The sequence below is a fragment of the Phragmites australis genome, chromosome 5, assembly GCF_958298935.1.
Source record: "Phragmites australis chromosome 5, lpPhrAust1.1, whole genome shotgun sequence".
Taxonomy (NCBI): Eukaryota; Viridiplantae; Streptophyta; class Magnoliopsida; order Poales; family Poaceae; genus Phragmites; species Phragmites australis.
The window spans coordinates 37069214-37085165 of record NC_084925.1 but is presented as its reverse complement, the minus strand read 5'-3'; the positions used below and the strand labels follow the sequence as shown (position 1 = coordinate 37085165).

At 40.7% G+C, this 15952-nt stretch overlaps 2 protein-coding genes across 2 annotated transcripts; both read right to left on the bottom strand.

The window, feature by feature from the left end:
- Nucleotides 1–976: 976 nt before the first annotated feature.
- On the bottom strand, nucleotides 977–5419 carry LOC133919487 (PHAF1 protein At3g51130-like). The gene is made up of 13 exons (XM_062363888.1): nucleotides 4907–5419; nucleotides 4650–4732; nucleotides 4172–4239; nucleotides 3897–4009; nucleotides 3747–3806; nucleotides 3483–3652; nucleotides 3045–3107; nucleotides 2913–2960; nucleotides 2466–2579; nucleotides 2260–2359; nucleotides 2111–2178; nucleotides 1569–1673; nucleotides 977–1481 (listed from the first exon to the last, which is right to left on the bottom strand). Exons 1-13 carry the CDS (start codon nucleotides 5085–5087, stop codon nucleotides 1434–1436), a joined length of 1221 nt encoding a protein of 406 aa, XP_062219872.1. The 5' UTR covers nucleotides 5088–5419; the 3' UTR covers nucleotides 977–1433.
- A 7522-nt stretch (nucleotides 5420–12941) lies between these two features.
- On the bottom strand, nucleotides 12942–15534 carry LOC133919485 (NADH dehydrogenase [ubiquinone] 1 beta subcomplex subunit 9-like). The gene is made up of 5 exons (XM_062363887.1): nucleotides 15324–15534; nucleotides 15175–15216; nucleotides 14973–15054; nucleotides 13968–14023; nucleotides 12942–13252 (listed from the first exon to the last, which is right to left on the bottom strand). Exons 1-5 carry the CDS (start codon nucleotides 15447–15449, stop codon nucleotides 13217–13219), a joined length of 342 nt encoding a protein of 113 aa, XP_062219871.1. The 5' UTR covers nucleotides 15450–15534; the 3' UTR covers nucleotides 12942–13216.
- Nucleotides 15535–15952: the final 418 nt, after the last annotated feature.

Genomic DNA, 15952 nt, shown 5'->3' with positions numbered 1-15952 from the left:
ACAACACATGCTTCCACTTTTTAGAAATGTGCAAATTATACCGCCAAACAGTCAAATATCACACAAATTCAAATGAACTTTCAGAAACTGGATTTCTTAATTTGAAACAAGACCTATGGGCATGTATTTTGGTTTGAGGTACCTACTCATAGTTCATCTTAAAAAAAAACCGTGTAAATCATCTAGAAAAATCTCTATTAAATAAAACACAAGCTAGTTCTCACATCATCTCTTCTCCCTACTCTTTACCTATTTAATAAAAAACTCTAAAATTTAAATAATTTATCCATTTTTATCATCCATCATAATCCTCCAGCCTTTTCGCTTCGTCACCAGCTACGGATATAAGATCCATTTTACTAATGAAAATAAAAAAATTATGAAAAAAATTGGCAGATAACCCCTCCTTTTTCAGATCATACTTAAAATCAAAACTACGGTATCGCTCCTGACATATTCGTTCAGCAATACTCCTATAATACATCTACATCTTTATAATATTTATGTCTAATATTTATATTTTCGTTATAACTTACAGATACTTAGCTAATACCACGTAAATGTTGGCCAACGCTATTTCCTTTTGTCTTGGGTTGCTGCCTTGCGTCCATTGACCCAACACTGATACGCTTACGAATCACTGATACGCTTACGAATCTTCATGAAACCTGGGTCGGTGATGCTCATAGAGGCGAAGAAAAGCACGTGGATCAACTTTTAGGCCAGTGATGCTATATAACTCATACAAGCGTGCAAAGCTTCCCCTGTTTTACCCGATTCACTCAGCTATTTGCTGAAAACACATGGCTTCTGGTAATAGCTGGTAAATGGGAACCGCAGGCAACGATAAACAGACACAGAAACCAACACCAGCGTATCAGACATCAACCACTTTCTTGCCAATCATATTCACATGAGATGGATCATAAAGAAACAACGTCCATAACCTTACCACATTTAAACAGAGATACAAATGTGGAATGTACATTTCCTTGTTTCAACAAATAACGATCATTTATGTACACAAGGTAAGGTCGCAGAATACAGTTAGTTCCTGTACAATGAGCGGCATCTACAGAATAATTAAATGTTACAATGCTTATCCAGACTGACTGTGCGGCTGCATTCCATGCCGAAGAAACAACTGTCAAGAAGTTCCAAGGAGTTAGCCTCATAGTGACATAATAATGCTGTTGCGTTTCGGTGAAGCGCACAACTTATTTCTGAAGATTCCATTTCAGCGAAGTGCAAGTTTTCCAGCCTTGTCTAACCATTAATTCAGCCAGAATTCGCAACAGCATTACAGTTCACACACTGTTACGATAGAAAATTTTGTCCCATTTAATTTAAGTTCATACGCTCGGATGGCCAAATTTACCATAGCTATCCTTTAGTGATTTCACATATTACGGGCAGTAGATGCATTACATACCTCATGATTGGAAGAGAGTAACAGTTGCAATATATCCATTTTTCATCACCTGGTAATCAATGAAGACAGAAAAAAAAAGGTCACATCTGATATCCAGAGGGAAAACAGGTTTCAAATTTGATCGATTAAAAGCCACCTCAAAAGCAATATCCTGATATCCATATACAAAAGTTGATCCAAATGGATTGTTCATAGATCCTTGTGTCTGGATTGCAGCTCGACCACAATCACCGAGGATCTCCTAACATAGTACAATCAATACAAGGGTTGTTAAAGAAGAATAGAAGAAAAAAAAAACATGCGAGCATACAGGAAGATAGCATTAACCTCTAAGCATTGCTACATTACTACAACCAAAACCAACATCTACATAGAAAAATAGAAGGTACTCTAGAAAAGGTAAAAACAGAGTTGACATTCCTAGCATGGGAACATTAGTACGTTTATGCTAATAACCCAATTATGCCAAAGAAAAACCAGTAAATCATTTATTTATATGCAAATTAAATAAATTTGGTATTCAACATTTGAGATGCGAGTAAAGAAATGATAGTTCAAAGAAAGATGATAAATCTACAACAGCATGGCAAACATCAAGGGCAATCTAAAACCAAACAAAACATGAAGGACTTTCAATAGTACCCTAGCAGTCTAAATAAGTCGTGTTAAATATCATACCTTGGTCCATTTTGTATGAGGCGTTATGCAATTCTTGGAGACATTGCCAGGCTGATATGTACCTTCAGCTGAAAAAAACAAGAACAGATGGTTGATTGGATAGTATTATTCCTCCACAGGAAACTAATTCTATTACAAATACTTCAGACCTTCAGCATCATATATAACAAAGTTGCATTTCTTATATGAATTGAAATCTGAATGACCCGGGAAGTTTGTATGCAAAACAAACTTCTTTATCTTATGTGTCTGCAAGGGAAAAGAAAACATGTCAACATGCTATTTGAAATCCTTGCCGATAAGAAAAAAACTCTGTATAATGTATGCAATCCTAGTGTGAGAAAATACTCCATACCTGTCCATCAAATAAGATATCAATTCCACAGGAGAAGTAGTTGTAGAAGTGATCCCCGCAAAGTGTTGTTCGATGGCGGGGGTCTGATGCAGAGTGTATTATCATTTGGTCAACCTGACAAGATGGGAGAGCAAACATAGTAAGCATTCCAGATGAGAATGCAGAATTGACTTCTAGGGAGCATGGTATTCCTTTATATTGATCTTTGCAAAACAAAATTTGATCATATGCCACAGAAGTGCTGCACAATCTCACACTCTCAGTAGCTCTGTATAGGCTACAATATTAACTGCATGCTTCCATGATTAGGCAAAAAAAAATCATACGAAAACCAACTGAGTTTAGCATATGTCATTTTCGGGTCATGATGAACAAAAAGTAATTGAAGAACTACATATTATATGAAACCTCTACTATGATGCCTCACTAATCTGAATTAAAACCGACCTGCTTCTGATGGATACCACATGGACGACCCAAGTCAGTCCAGATATCCTGTAAAAGAAACCAAGACAGGAGAGAAATCAGTGCCGCTGTCAAAATATATTTCACTTCATCAAAGAGATATGTGATGTCTACCTGTGGTGATGCACCAAAAGGGATCCGTTGGCCCCCTATTGTGAACCAAAGCTCTTCACCAAGCTGAAAATATATAAATTATGGAAGTATCAAAAGGTATGGTCCAGTGATAAGACTTGGTAAGCCAAAAGATTATATAGACACACCTTTTTCCATATGCACAAAGAATATACCTAGTGATTATATGATTGTTCCTCATGAACACAATTGAAAGGCATGTCTCACGATCAGTTTTTTCTTCATTTTATTTTTTTCATTAGGTTCGTATACATTTTCCTTATAAAAGAAGGTGCCTGGGTGGGCGGGAACAGAGCATAACAGTCAGAAGTAAAACTGGATAATCTGGGTTACTGAATTACAAAACATCAAAATATCTCTTTAGCTTCAAGAAAATCAGTAATCTGAAAAGATTATAAATAAATAAAATATACAACATACCTTCGCGTGCACTTCCTCCATATACAGGCTGCCAGCAGGCAATGCAGGTACAACTGCTTTGTCCATCAATGATCCAACCCCAACCTTGCTATCTGTCGAGTTATCATATATAGAAACCCGGCAAGTAACAGGGGTTGTTCCATCTGGAAACTCCAGATGCAAATCTGCCACTGCTATAGTAAATAGGGAGCCGTGATGAGATACTAAGAAAATATGGTTACAAACAAAACATTCACAATTGAATATGGCTATTAAGTAGAATACCTTCCCCATTGGTGAAGAGATTTGTATATTGGCTGGGGATAGGGAATCCAAAGGATAAGCCTTACAAAAGCGTGTGAGTAAGGAAATACCCCAACAAACCAAGAAAAAAAAAGAGAATTGTGAAATAAAAAGGGCAGAGCTATTTCTCACGACATACTGGGTAGAACAGCGTATAAATGCCTCTCTCTTTGTCATATATACCAGGGAAAGTTGGTCCGAACAGTGCATAAACAGCTGCAAAAGTCGCTAATGTTGCTGGACCGCTGAAAGAGGAAAAAGAGAAGAGAATGGTCAGTAACAACACACAGAACATTGTGCTGAATGGTTGATGTAAAATGAGTGACCATGCACTGTATAAGCTCCGGATTTATCCAAGAGTACATCCACAACTATAAAATGAAAAATAATGCCCACAAGCTCCTCACCCAATCAAAGATGTTGCATATCGCAATTGCAGTCTCTTAACATCATAAATCTCTATGAGACGGAGTCTCTGCAGGGAAAAGAAGAAAAGGAAAACTTTAACAATTGCTGAAGGATGACGGACAAATTTAATCAATCTCATATATAAAGCACGTGCCTTTTCTATGCAGCACACATTCTCGAAGATTTTTTTTCCATGCAGAACCTAGAATTTTATAACTACCGGGATATTTCTATTTTTCAATTATCTGAATTGTACCTTCTAGTTTCGACAATGCATGACACTCCAAACTAATTTTACAAATGGTTCACTATAGTCTTCAATCTACATGAACAACTAATTTTATCATGCATTCAGAACTGGTTGTTTCAACTTGAGAGGCTCCTGAAGCCACAGAAGAACCAACACCGACCAGTTTAGTTTATATTGGTAGCCCCGGCAATTGGCAACCAACGAGCTCAGCACCACAATTCACAAACCTCGTCGAAGTACTTCACGTGGACAACGTCGTAGATGTTGGGCTGGTGCTCTATCTGCGCAAACGCATTGGAAATTGGCATCCCTGCACCGATCGAGCTCTCGAGTCAGAATTGACCTTGAAGTTTTAACTAAGTTGTTGCTTAAAAAACAAGTCTCTGTTCCTCCCGTGAAAAGTGAGAGGAAAGCAAGCAAGCAACCGACGACCGCTGATCCCGACCGGGGCGGCGGTGGGTGGTTAGGGTTCCGGTGGACTCACCAAGGGTGAAGGGGCCGACGCCGAGGCCGGGGCGGAGGTCAATGGTGATGGCCCCCATGGCCGTACCCTCACACCGCCGCCGCATCGGCACCGTTGCCGGAGACGGCATCCCCACCGGCGCCGCACACGCACCCGCGGCGCCACCGCCCCCGACCATCGCCGGAGACCTCTGCGCCTGCATCGTGGGCCCCCTCCTCCTCCTGTCGCAGGGTGGGACACTCCTCTCGTGCTGCTGGGCTCGATCCGCTGGGATTCGCGTGGGATTGCGTCTAGTCCTCCATCTCTCCTCGGGGCGGTTTAGCTTAACGAGAAATTAACGCGGGAGCTGGCTGCGTATGACACGGGCCGCGCACACTCGTCAATGCCAGTAGCGTAGACGCGAGGCCCGGCTGTCGGCGGCGTGATCGTCGTCTGCCGTCTCGCCTGGGCGTCGCGCCGGAAGGTAGGTAGGACGGCAGGGCACGTGGCATACCAAGGAGCGGAGGAGGCTGCTGCTTGCTGCGAGGGGCGAGAAACGTAGAGGCATTTGATTTTTTTTTTTCCACCGGGTGACATATTTTACTATTTTAGTGTGAAAAAGTTTGTCAAATTGCCATCTTTATCAGGGGTCTGGTAGTAAATTGTCAACTTTATCGAAAAACGTAGGTTGCTTCTCGCGGATTTTACACGACAGGGTCGGCTTCAAGTATGTTAGAACTCGGATGTGAAACATTACATCGGATGGATAGAATTGAGTTTTATTAATTTATTTATTGATATAATGTATATTTATACATATTTACAGCTGTCTGTTGAGAGGTATCCTTTCCTAATAGTCACCAGTAGACAGCAACCGTTTATGATGATCGGAAAGAGTCGAGTAACTGCAACACTTCCTCTGATCGATTTATCATCTGTATATTAATCAACGAATAACTTCTCTAAAGTCCTGTGGGAAAAATATAGGAGAGTTGTGATTTGTAATATGCTATTGAAAAACTTGTTGAAAACCCAATAAAAAAAATGATATGGTATATATATTTGTATTGATATTGCCTCATTAAAAATCTTATATGAGAAAATTAGAGAGTAAAAATCGTGAAGAAAAAAAGAGTGCAATATGTATGACCTAATGATCATAAACAAGTTATAAATTAGAGATTAACTCCTCTGAACTCTGCAATTCTCCAAGCCTTCTTATGCCAATTTCACGAATACGTTTATGAAATATTGAAGTGGGTAATAACTTAGTGAATAAATCTGCTAGATTGTCACATGACTTCAACATGTTTATATCTGGGTAATACAAGAAGTATTATCTTTATAGATAATAGTGGGAGATTCTGATGAATTAATCTCATATGATCCTTGAATATGGTTTATCATTCTGCGAAGTCATACGCATCCACGTGAGGCTTCATAACAAGAGTTTGCTTTGATGATTTCCACGAGAAAGCAGTACCATCATATAAGGAAAACAAATCCAGTTTGTGACATGGTATTATGAGGATCAGATATATAGCCAGCATCAGTATAACCTATAATGGTCATATCTTTGTTTTTTTGATAGAATAAACCAAGATTTTTAGTACTATTTAGATACCTGAGGACTTATTTTGCACCAACCAAATGTCTCTTAGTTGGAGCAGCACTATGTCTAGCCAAAAGGTTGACTGCAAATGTAATATTAGGCCTTATGCAATTTGCGAGATATATAAGTGCTCCTATGATACTTAAATATGGAACATCAGGTCCTAATAATTCTTCACCTTCTTCCCTAGGTCGGAATGAATCTTTATCCATATCCAGGGATCGAACGACCATAGGAGTTTTCGATGGATATGATTTATCCATATTAACTTCTGCAATATCTTTTTAATATATGCAGATTGGTGAATTAATATCCCTGATGGGAGATGCTCAAGTTGTAAACCTAAGCAGAATTTGGTCTTACCTAAATACTTCATCTCAAACTCCATATTTAGATGATTGCTGGCTTCCTTTATATCTTGTGTGGTTCCAATGATGCCGAATCCAATGAGGGATTTCTTGATGAACACACAGAGACAACCATCGTTGTTAGAGTAATCCTTTAGAAGAAGTAACTCACTTAGTCGGATATACCATATTTTGCCCGACTGTTTCAAGCCATAGAGTGATTTTTGCAACTTTACACAAAACATGTTACGATTTGCCTTTGGATTCGGAATCTTAAGCCCTTCAGGAACTTTCATATATATGTTCGAATCAAGTGACCCATATAGATAAGCGGTCACCACATTTATTAATTGCATGGATAAGTCCATTTGAACTGCCAATGAGATTAAGTATCAGAATGTTATTCCACTCATAACAGGATAATAGATTTCATCATAATCGATGACAGGTCTCTGTGTGAACTATTGTACTATAAGTCTCACTTTGTATCTCACTACCTCATTATTTTTATTTCTTTTCCGAAGGAAAACCCATTTCAATCCAACAGGGAAAATATTTGGAGGAGTAGGTATTACAGATATAAATACCTCTTTTTTAGCAAGCAAGCTCTATTCTGCCTCAGTAGCGTCCTTCCATTTGATCCAGTCTGAGCGCTTAAGGTACTCTGCCACAGTTTTAGGTTCTGGATCTACCTCGAGGTTTTTGGTAATATTTGAGGAGAAATAGATGTCGACAATTGTAGTCTTATGGTTATAAGATTATCCTAAATCAATATAGTTTGTGCGAATTTCATGTACTTCCTCGACTCCTTATGATTTCCCATCACCGTAGAGTTAGGTTGTTCCGATATCCCAACACCAATATTAGTGTGCACAATTGTGTTGAGCTCTGGATGAAGAGCATCCAATTGGTGTCTATCAACAATAAGTTGATTTTCATTTACTAACTTAGAAGATATCTTCCTTTACTTCCGTAATTGCTTTTTAGAAGCATTATTTACAACCAGATTTCTCCCCTCTTACTGGGATTTGGGAGATGAGTGGTTTTATAAGGTACCTTCACTCTTTCTGGTGCATTCGCTGCAGGAATATGGGACTCTGTGACACCCTTGTGGTCAGTAAATGCATCTGGCAGCTTATTTGCTAGGTGTTTCAAATTTATAATCGTCTGAACTTCTTGTTCAGATTCTAAAGTACGTAGATCTAGAGATTGAAAGTCAGTGGCATTCAAATTGCTTTCTAGGTATTCATTACGGTACAAATCTCCCACTAATGCCTAGAAATTATCTTCATCGAAGATGCAATCAACGTATCGGGCTGTGAACAAGTCTCCTGTTAGAGGCTCGAGGTATTAAATAATTGACGGAGAATTATACCCCACATATACACCCGATCTTCTATGGGGACCCATGGAAGTACACGGCGGTGGTGGAATCGGTACGTACACAGCGCAACCCAAAAATCGTAGATGGGAAATACTTAGTTGATTTCTATATACTATTTGCAACGAGGAGGTTGCATGATCTGCAGTTGGTCGGATTTGAATCAAATCTGTGGCGTGTAATACCGCACATGATATAGGCAATTTGCAATTTTGTAAAAGTGGTCTAGCGATCCATTTTATTCTCTTGATAAGAGCTCCAGCAAAACTATTTTGAGTATGAATATATTGTACTGAATGTTGTAGATTGATACCTAGAGCCATACAATAATCATTAAATGCTCATGAAAAGAATTCCATGACATTGTCCATTCTAATGGACTTTATCCTTTGTTCAGGATAATTAGCTCGTAATTTGATAATTTGAGTTATTAATTTTGCAAACACATGATTACGTATGGACAAGAGGCACATATGGGACCAACGAGTAGATGCATCAATAAGGAACATGAAGTACCTAAAAGGTCTATATAAAGGTTAAATTGGGCCACATATATCTTCTTGAATATGTTCAAGGAAATTAATATGCTCATGTTTAATTTTAAGTTAAGAAGGCCTTAAAAATTAACTTCCGTATAGCACAGGGGGTGTACACAAAATCAGATGATTCTGAGAATATTGCAATATGTATGTTATAACCAACAGAATTGTGAATAATTTTTTTCATCATCCCAATGTCGGATGACCAAGGCGATTATGCCAAGTCTTGAACTTATCAATATTTTCAAAAATTATTTTAAACGCAAAATGTGTTACGTTTGTGATGTACGTATAGTACAATCCAGATGAAATGAGGGAAATTTCTCAAGTACCTCCTTGTTAAATCCGTTGGATTTGGTGAGAAATAGAAATTCATCACCATTCTCAGTTTGAGTTTTAATATGAAAGCCATTAAGACACATGTTTTTATAACTGAGTAAGGTACGAGTTGAATCACGATACAAGAGTGCATCCTCGATTACTAATTTTGTACTCATATGGAGTCTTATTGTGGCTCGATCCGAACTCACAATCAACGCATTACAGCTGGCGATGGTCATAATATTTTCATGTTTCTTATGTAATGTATGGAAATATTTTTGCTCCAGTAAGATTGTATTAGTGGTACAGCTTTCCACTAAACAGATTTCTTCTTCCTCCATCTGTTTGCGTCCAGTAAAAGATTCTATATATATAAAGGAGAAAATTCAATAGGAATTTAACTCATATATATAATAGAGTGCTGATATTATTTAATACATATAAGAGGTACATGTTTGAATACATACGATACAATATATAACACTTAATAGAACAATATTAGGCTAATGGCAACTAGGATGAGTCGAAGATCTAAGAGAGATCTCCCAATATATTTTGAGAATGAAATTTCACGATCATATCATCCACATTGAGGGGGTCGTCCTCCTTCTAATGAGCCGGATCTTGTTTGTTCAGAGGAACATCTTGAGAAGATCATGTGACCATATCGTCAGCAGATTGTTCATTGAAGTGTGATTCAAATTCGACTCCACGAACTTGCTTGCCTTTCCCAATAGAGTTGAGATATAAATCCACCAAGTGCCTAGGAATCTGATACTTGTTTGTACGATAATTCTTACATCTACAGCGTTGACAAGCTTGAGAGTTGTCTTTGGCATTATTCTTGAATTGACCTTTGTCTTTGGCAATGCCATGACTTTTCTGCATATTGAAAGACTTCCACTTTCCTTTACCCTTTCGGTTGTTCCATTTACGGCCACAAAATTTATTAGTATTCTGAGTATTAGCATGTACTTTAGGAAGTGGAGCAACACCCGTTGGGCAGTTATGATGATTTTTCATAAGAAGTTCATCATGTTTCTCCACCTGTAGCAATGTATATATCAACTCAGAATACTTAGTGTATTTCTATTGACGATACTACTGTTGCAATACCCAGAATGACGGATGAAAAGTGCATAAAGTCTTTTCAATCATGTCATCATCTGATACTGTTTGACCATAGAACTTCAACTTGGCGCAGATTTTGTGAACTTAAGAGTTGTAATCTGCTATGGATTTAAAATCATAAAAGCGAAGTAGAGACCAGTGGCGTTAAGCTTCTAGTAAGATGATAGATTTCTGTTGCTCATAACACTCCTTGAGGGAGTTCCATAGAGCAAGCGGATCTTTCTCCATGACATACTCATTTTTGAGGTCAGGATGGAGGTGGTAGCGCAGAAAGACCAACGTAGCATATTTAGAATGCTAAGGTATTGGAGGTGCATCCTCCGCTAGGTAGCCAAATTGAATTTGACATCTTGTGCCTAGGTCAAGTAATTGATGCTATCCATAGCAAGCTCTAGAAAACTCTTGTTCGGAAGATTAGCCATGTCTTACATGAAATGACATGTATTAATTTACTAAGAGAGTAAATTAATAGCAAATGTTGTAATTGCTTATATAAAAATACAAGATGTCTAAAAGACAAGTGATGTAGACCTTGATATAGTACATGCGGTAGATCGCTGCTATAATGTTAAAGATTTGCGATGGAATAGGTGACAGTAGTAACTGACAACATATAGACTCTGTGTAAAATGTGGGATAGACACGTTGAAGGTAATCACCAAAATTGTGTATACCTCACAGTATTGGGCAAGATAACTCACTGCTATTGACATGGACTCTGTCCAATTAAGGCGGATGATGCTACAGTCGCAACCAATTATCAAAGTCTCCAATACCTTGTGTTATGCTAACATTATAAAAGGTAATCATCAATTAAATTACATTTTTATGTACCAAATAGAAGCAATAAGAGATTGCATGGAATAAACAAGAATGTATTAAACATCAATATATTGAACATATTACAGATGTAATATAGTTACAATACATAAATACACACATTCTTGCAATATATGAAATCCTGAGGGACATAGATACAAGAAAAACATAATATAACATAGGTTATATAAAAATAGTGAGCGAATATATATAAACCTGAGGGGTTTTTTTGTTAAATTTGAGGTGGCTCATGCAGTTTGGCTCGACTTGAGTCGTTGGCTCGACTCGGACGCCTTTTGGCCGACTGGCTTGGACTGTAGTGGCAGGTCGGCTTGGGCTCTGGTGGGCAAGTTCGCTTGGCCCATGCGAGGACCTATATAAGGGGAAGGGGAGAGGTGGTTAGGGCTTTAGCTTCCCTCCCCATCCAGCCGCCGCTGCCGCCTGTGAGTGTTATCGTCGGCGTTGAGATGCCTTCGTGGATTGCGCCAAGCACCAGGATCGGGCGCTGCCTTGAGATATCGTTGGCCGTTGGCCGAATCAGGAGCCGCGCCATGCTGGTCGATGGCCGATTTGCGCCATGGCCGGCCAGTGGCTGCCACGTGTCTAGGCGTGATGTGTCGGCTGCGGGCCGCATCCCACCGCTGCAATGGAGCTCCAGCCGAAGGCCGTTGCCCGCCTCACTCCCCCTCCTCCGCCTCTGAGGAGGAACCGGCCTAGGGTAGGTCACTGGCGTGCTTCACGTGGGCGGCTGCCTCCATCGCCTGCTCCTCAGTCCGACGGAAGTCAGGGAGCACACCGTCAGGGAGACCAAGGCCCGTGGGATTCCACGGGCGGCAAAGCCCGTGCCGGTGATTGGCCGCAATGGCTAAGGTACGGCGAAGCCGACGATAGGGAGGGGGCGTCTCCATCGAGAGGGTCGGGATAGAGATGATGAGGAACACTATCAAGGAAGATCCCGTCGTAGATGCCTACGAGGGGGTTTGCATGGACGCCGGTGAGGGAGAACCAGCCTGAGCTTCGGTGAGGAAGGCTTGGCCACGGGCACCTGCGATGGGGGCGTAGCCACATGCGCCAGTGGATTGGATCTGACCACGGGCGTTTGTGAGGGCGCCGGTGGAGCACCAGTGCCCCTGAGTGCGCGCAATGCCATCGGTCCGTGCTCCGAACAACACACATACCCATGGACGGGGCAGCATGACACCGAGGGCAGATGCGCTGTCAGAGAAGCGGGTGCCATTGCCATTCGGGACACAGCCCGAAGGGCTGGCCAATGGGCATCGCACAAGGCGACGCGAAAGATCCTAGCCGGCCCGAACAGAGGAGGTTGGCCATCACATCTGAGTAAGCGCGCCCGTGATGCTTGCTGGTGGCGATGGCAAGGATGGAACCGACGACGACCAGTGTGGCGAACCGACGTTGGAAGACGAATGAGTCGAAGAATTGCCACCTCCAGGCTCATCAGAGAGCAAAGGACATCTCCAGTTGATGAAGGTGTTCTTACCGTGGGATGAGCGCTCTGTTCTTCATGTGCGGTGGCGCTGTTCGTCCTTCTCTGTTGTTCCTTGCTTCCTCTCGGTTGGCCGATGATCAGTGGATCGCGCGAGTGCGTCATAATGTGTTAGAACTCGGATGTGAAACATAGATCGGATAGATAGAAATGAGTTCCATTAATTCATTCATTGATACAATGTATATTTATACAGGGTGTACAAGTGACTATTGGGGGAGGCATCCCTTCCCAATCGTCACCGGTAGACAGCAACCATCCATGACCGTTGGAGAGATTAGAGCAACTGCAACAAAGTAAACGACTATTCGAAATCAATTTGTGACAGAGAATTACAGGCAAATCGAAACGGGTGAAACAATTCAGGAAGTCCATTGGATCTGACAAATTGAACGGCTCAGATTCTGGACAAACTACTCGAAACAGCGAAGTTCCACAAGTTTATGCTCAAACTGCGTGAGAAAGAAACCATAGCGTCATTGTGTCACAGCACATATCACCTGACAATGCACTAGCTCAAGATCACAAGAGATTTGTTAATACGAGTATACATGAAAATAAAAATACAAGGATGAAGGCCAGTAATTTCATTCTTATTGATCACACAACGGCTCGATTGCATGTTATCATTGGGAAACACGAAGCAAGTTCTTTGCACTGTCAAGTTCAGCTCCCAAATGCAGGGCTCCTGCTCACTAGTCCTCTTTTCCGTAATTGTAAACTATTTCAATCTGCAACGTGCATATTATCATCAGTAGTGCGCAGTTTGTTAAACAATAATCTACAACCAAACGAGAGACAGTTTAGGAATGCTAAAACCAGAACATGTAATTTAAGTCCTCTATAACATGTGCACTTTCCTAGCTTTGTGAATCCATCTGATTTTACAGATGATATAGAAGAACTGGCCTGAACAGTTCAACAAATTAATCTGTTGAGATGCTCTAAATATTTAAATATAGACAAGGTGGCCCCTTTTGTCATTCATCCCTCGAGAAACTACAAAGCACAGACCACATCCTTAACCAATACAGTGAACTAACTTCTGCGTGAGACAACATACAGGAAGGCACAGTACGAAAGTCGTACTACATCTTAACAATTTAACAGACAGAAACATACACTGATATAAGCATTTGTGTTCAAATTAAGTTTCTAAGGAACTAATCAAAGGTTACAAAAGAGAAGGCTTGAAAAGGAGCTTTGCCTTCCTTATCTATTTTTCCAACAACAAAAAAAAAGTAGGCATGCTTCCAGATATAAACCAAGTTAATAAGTCAAAATCTGAGCATTGAACTTTTTGTTAAACATTTACAGTACAAAACTACAAGCATGACATTATATACGGTTAGAATTGCAGCAAAATTCACTAAGAAAAGTACGTCAGATATAGTAAAGGTTAACGACAGCTATGATATGTTAAATAGATTGAATAAATATTCTTACCCCTTGAGGTGGAGGAGGGTTCCTAGTGAATTTTGAGCCACCAGGAGCCCATGGAACTGCAGAGATAGAAAACAAGTGTATACGAAACTTTGATTTTTGTTTCCACATTCCAGATATAGAGCATCATTGCTCAGGAGATTCACAGCATGCAACAAAGATAAACATCTCATTTAATTAGTATCATATGCTAAAGAGTGGAAACGTCAAAGAAACCATATCTATTATGAACATGAGCAACCTGCTGTAGGTAGCGTAGTCTCTGGAACTATAGTATTGACAAAAACAGATCCAAAATCTTATTTTTCCATTGTACTCTAGCACATTGCTTCATAGATAGCAGAGTTAACGTCATTTTTTTCCAGATCAGGATGTATATCACTTAGCTGAAGTTCTTTTTTTTCAGTAATTAGATTATGCTAAACAGCAATTCACCTGAACCAGAACAAGAGGCCCATCCAATGCTAATAAATCTAAAATGAATATGCCAGAAGTCTTGTGAAGCAGTGGCATTTACAATAAAGGTGAAAACTGAGCCATCTCAATGCTTATCTCATCACAATATTTAGAGTTTTCACTGGCAACAAAAATCAAACAAAGACAATCTGATACAAGCACACATGAACCAAATAAGGATATGGAAGCATTATCATTTGAAAGTTGAAACAGTCTCCAAGTGTTTCAAGCAAGCAATATGTAATACTAGGCTAAATGACTACTAATAAACGCCCCAGCTACATCAAAACTTATCATACTATACTGAAACACAACAGACTTCATCTCGCAGCTTCAGTAATCCATACTCATTTGTATGTCCATTGCAGTAGTTCTGAAGCTTTCGACTAAATGGTCAGATATTCAAAGTTCAATGGCCTAACCAAATAGAAACACTAACGTCCTACACGATTTAACAGAAACGCTACCATCCTACAGGATTTACAGCGCAACGTCAAACAGAGACAGCATCAGCAGGAACAAAAGGCGCAAGCATTTCAAAGCAAAGCTTACCAATGTAGGGGTCGGGGTGCTGGAAATTCCTGTACTGCGCTTCCGCGTCATCGATGAGCCTATCGATCACATCCAGATTTTCCTGCACACAACACGCCACACCACACAGAAATCATCACCGGGTGTCCCTCGCGGTTTCACTCCCCACCGTAGCAAAAGGAGAACGAAGCATCAGCAGCAGAAGAACCCAAGAGGGCGTTACCACGTGTCGGTTCGCCTCGAATTTGTCCCTGAGCTCCGACGCCTGCGCGGGAGAGGAACGCGAGGTCAGATCCGTCCCCCAATCGAGGATGGAGATCGAGATCGAGATCGAGAAGGTGCGGAAAGGGGAAAGGGAAGAGGGGAGCTGACGTCCTGGTAGAAGAGGTGGCGGTGGACGGCCCAGTTGAGGGTGTCCTTGAGCGCACAGCGGTACAGCAGCCGCACCCGCTCCTTCTGCGCCGCCCGCCGCGCCAGATACCCCGCCGTAGTCGCCATCCAACCTCGCCGCCGCCGCCGCTTCTCCTCGTCTCTCTCGCTTTGGTCGTTGGGTTGGGGATTCGGGTCGGGTTCGGACGGGGCAACAGCCTGGTGTCTATGGGCTGTTTGGATCGGTTCTCAACACTCGAACAGAGGTAAGCCCATGGGCCCATTTTTTCTTTATTTTTTAGGGAAATTTAATTTTTAACTGTGCTGCAGTCTGCACAAAAGCGGGCCAAAAGCTCACGTGGGCCTGCCTCTTCGTACCTTATTGGGCTTTTCCTGTCCACTTATTGGGATTTTTCTTCTGTGCGCATTTCATCCTATCCAGGGACTTTTAAAAAAAATTATTTGAATGAAAAATTACAAAAATGATATTTAAAATTGCGTACCCTATCGGCAAGCAAAATACCGACAAGTACCCAGTCAGCATATGAGATAATGACATGTCTATATTGTCATATGGACCTCCGATAGGTGGTGGGCAGTATTCAAGAGTTTCTAAATAAGTGTACTGGTAT

Coding starts and splice junctions, on each gene's coding strand:
- LOC133919487 (XM_062363888.1), bottom strand. CDS start 5,087: ATGCAGGCGCAGAGGTCTCCGGCGATGGTCGGGGGCGGTGGCGCCGCG. Junction 2,179..2,259: donor TGTTATATATGATGCTGAAG/GTCTGAAGTATT, acceptor TGTTTTTTTCAG/CTGAAGGTACATATCAGCCT. Junction 1,674..2,110: donor CTCATACAAAATGGACCAAG/GTATGATATTTA, acceptor GTACTATGTTAG/GAGATCCTCGGTGATTGTGG.
- LOC133919485 (XM_062363887.1), bottom strand. CDS start 15,449: ATGGCGACTACGGCGGGGTATCTGGCGCGGCGGGCGGCGCAGAAGGAG. Junction 15,217..15,323: donor GCCACCTCTTCTACCAGGAC/GTCAGCTCCCCT, acceptor TCTCCCGCGCAG/GCGTCGGAGCTCAGGGACAA. Junction 15,055..15,174: donor TCGAGGCGAACCGACACGTG/GTAACGCCCTCT, acceptor TGTTGTGTGCAG/GAAAATCTGGATGTGATCGA.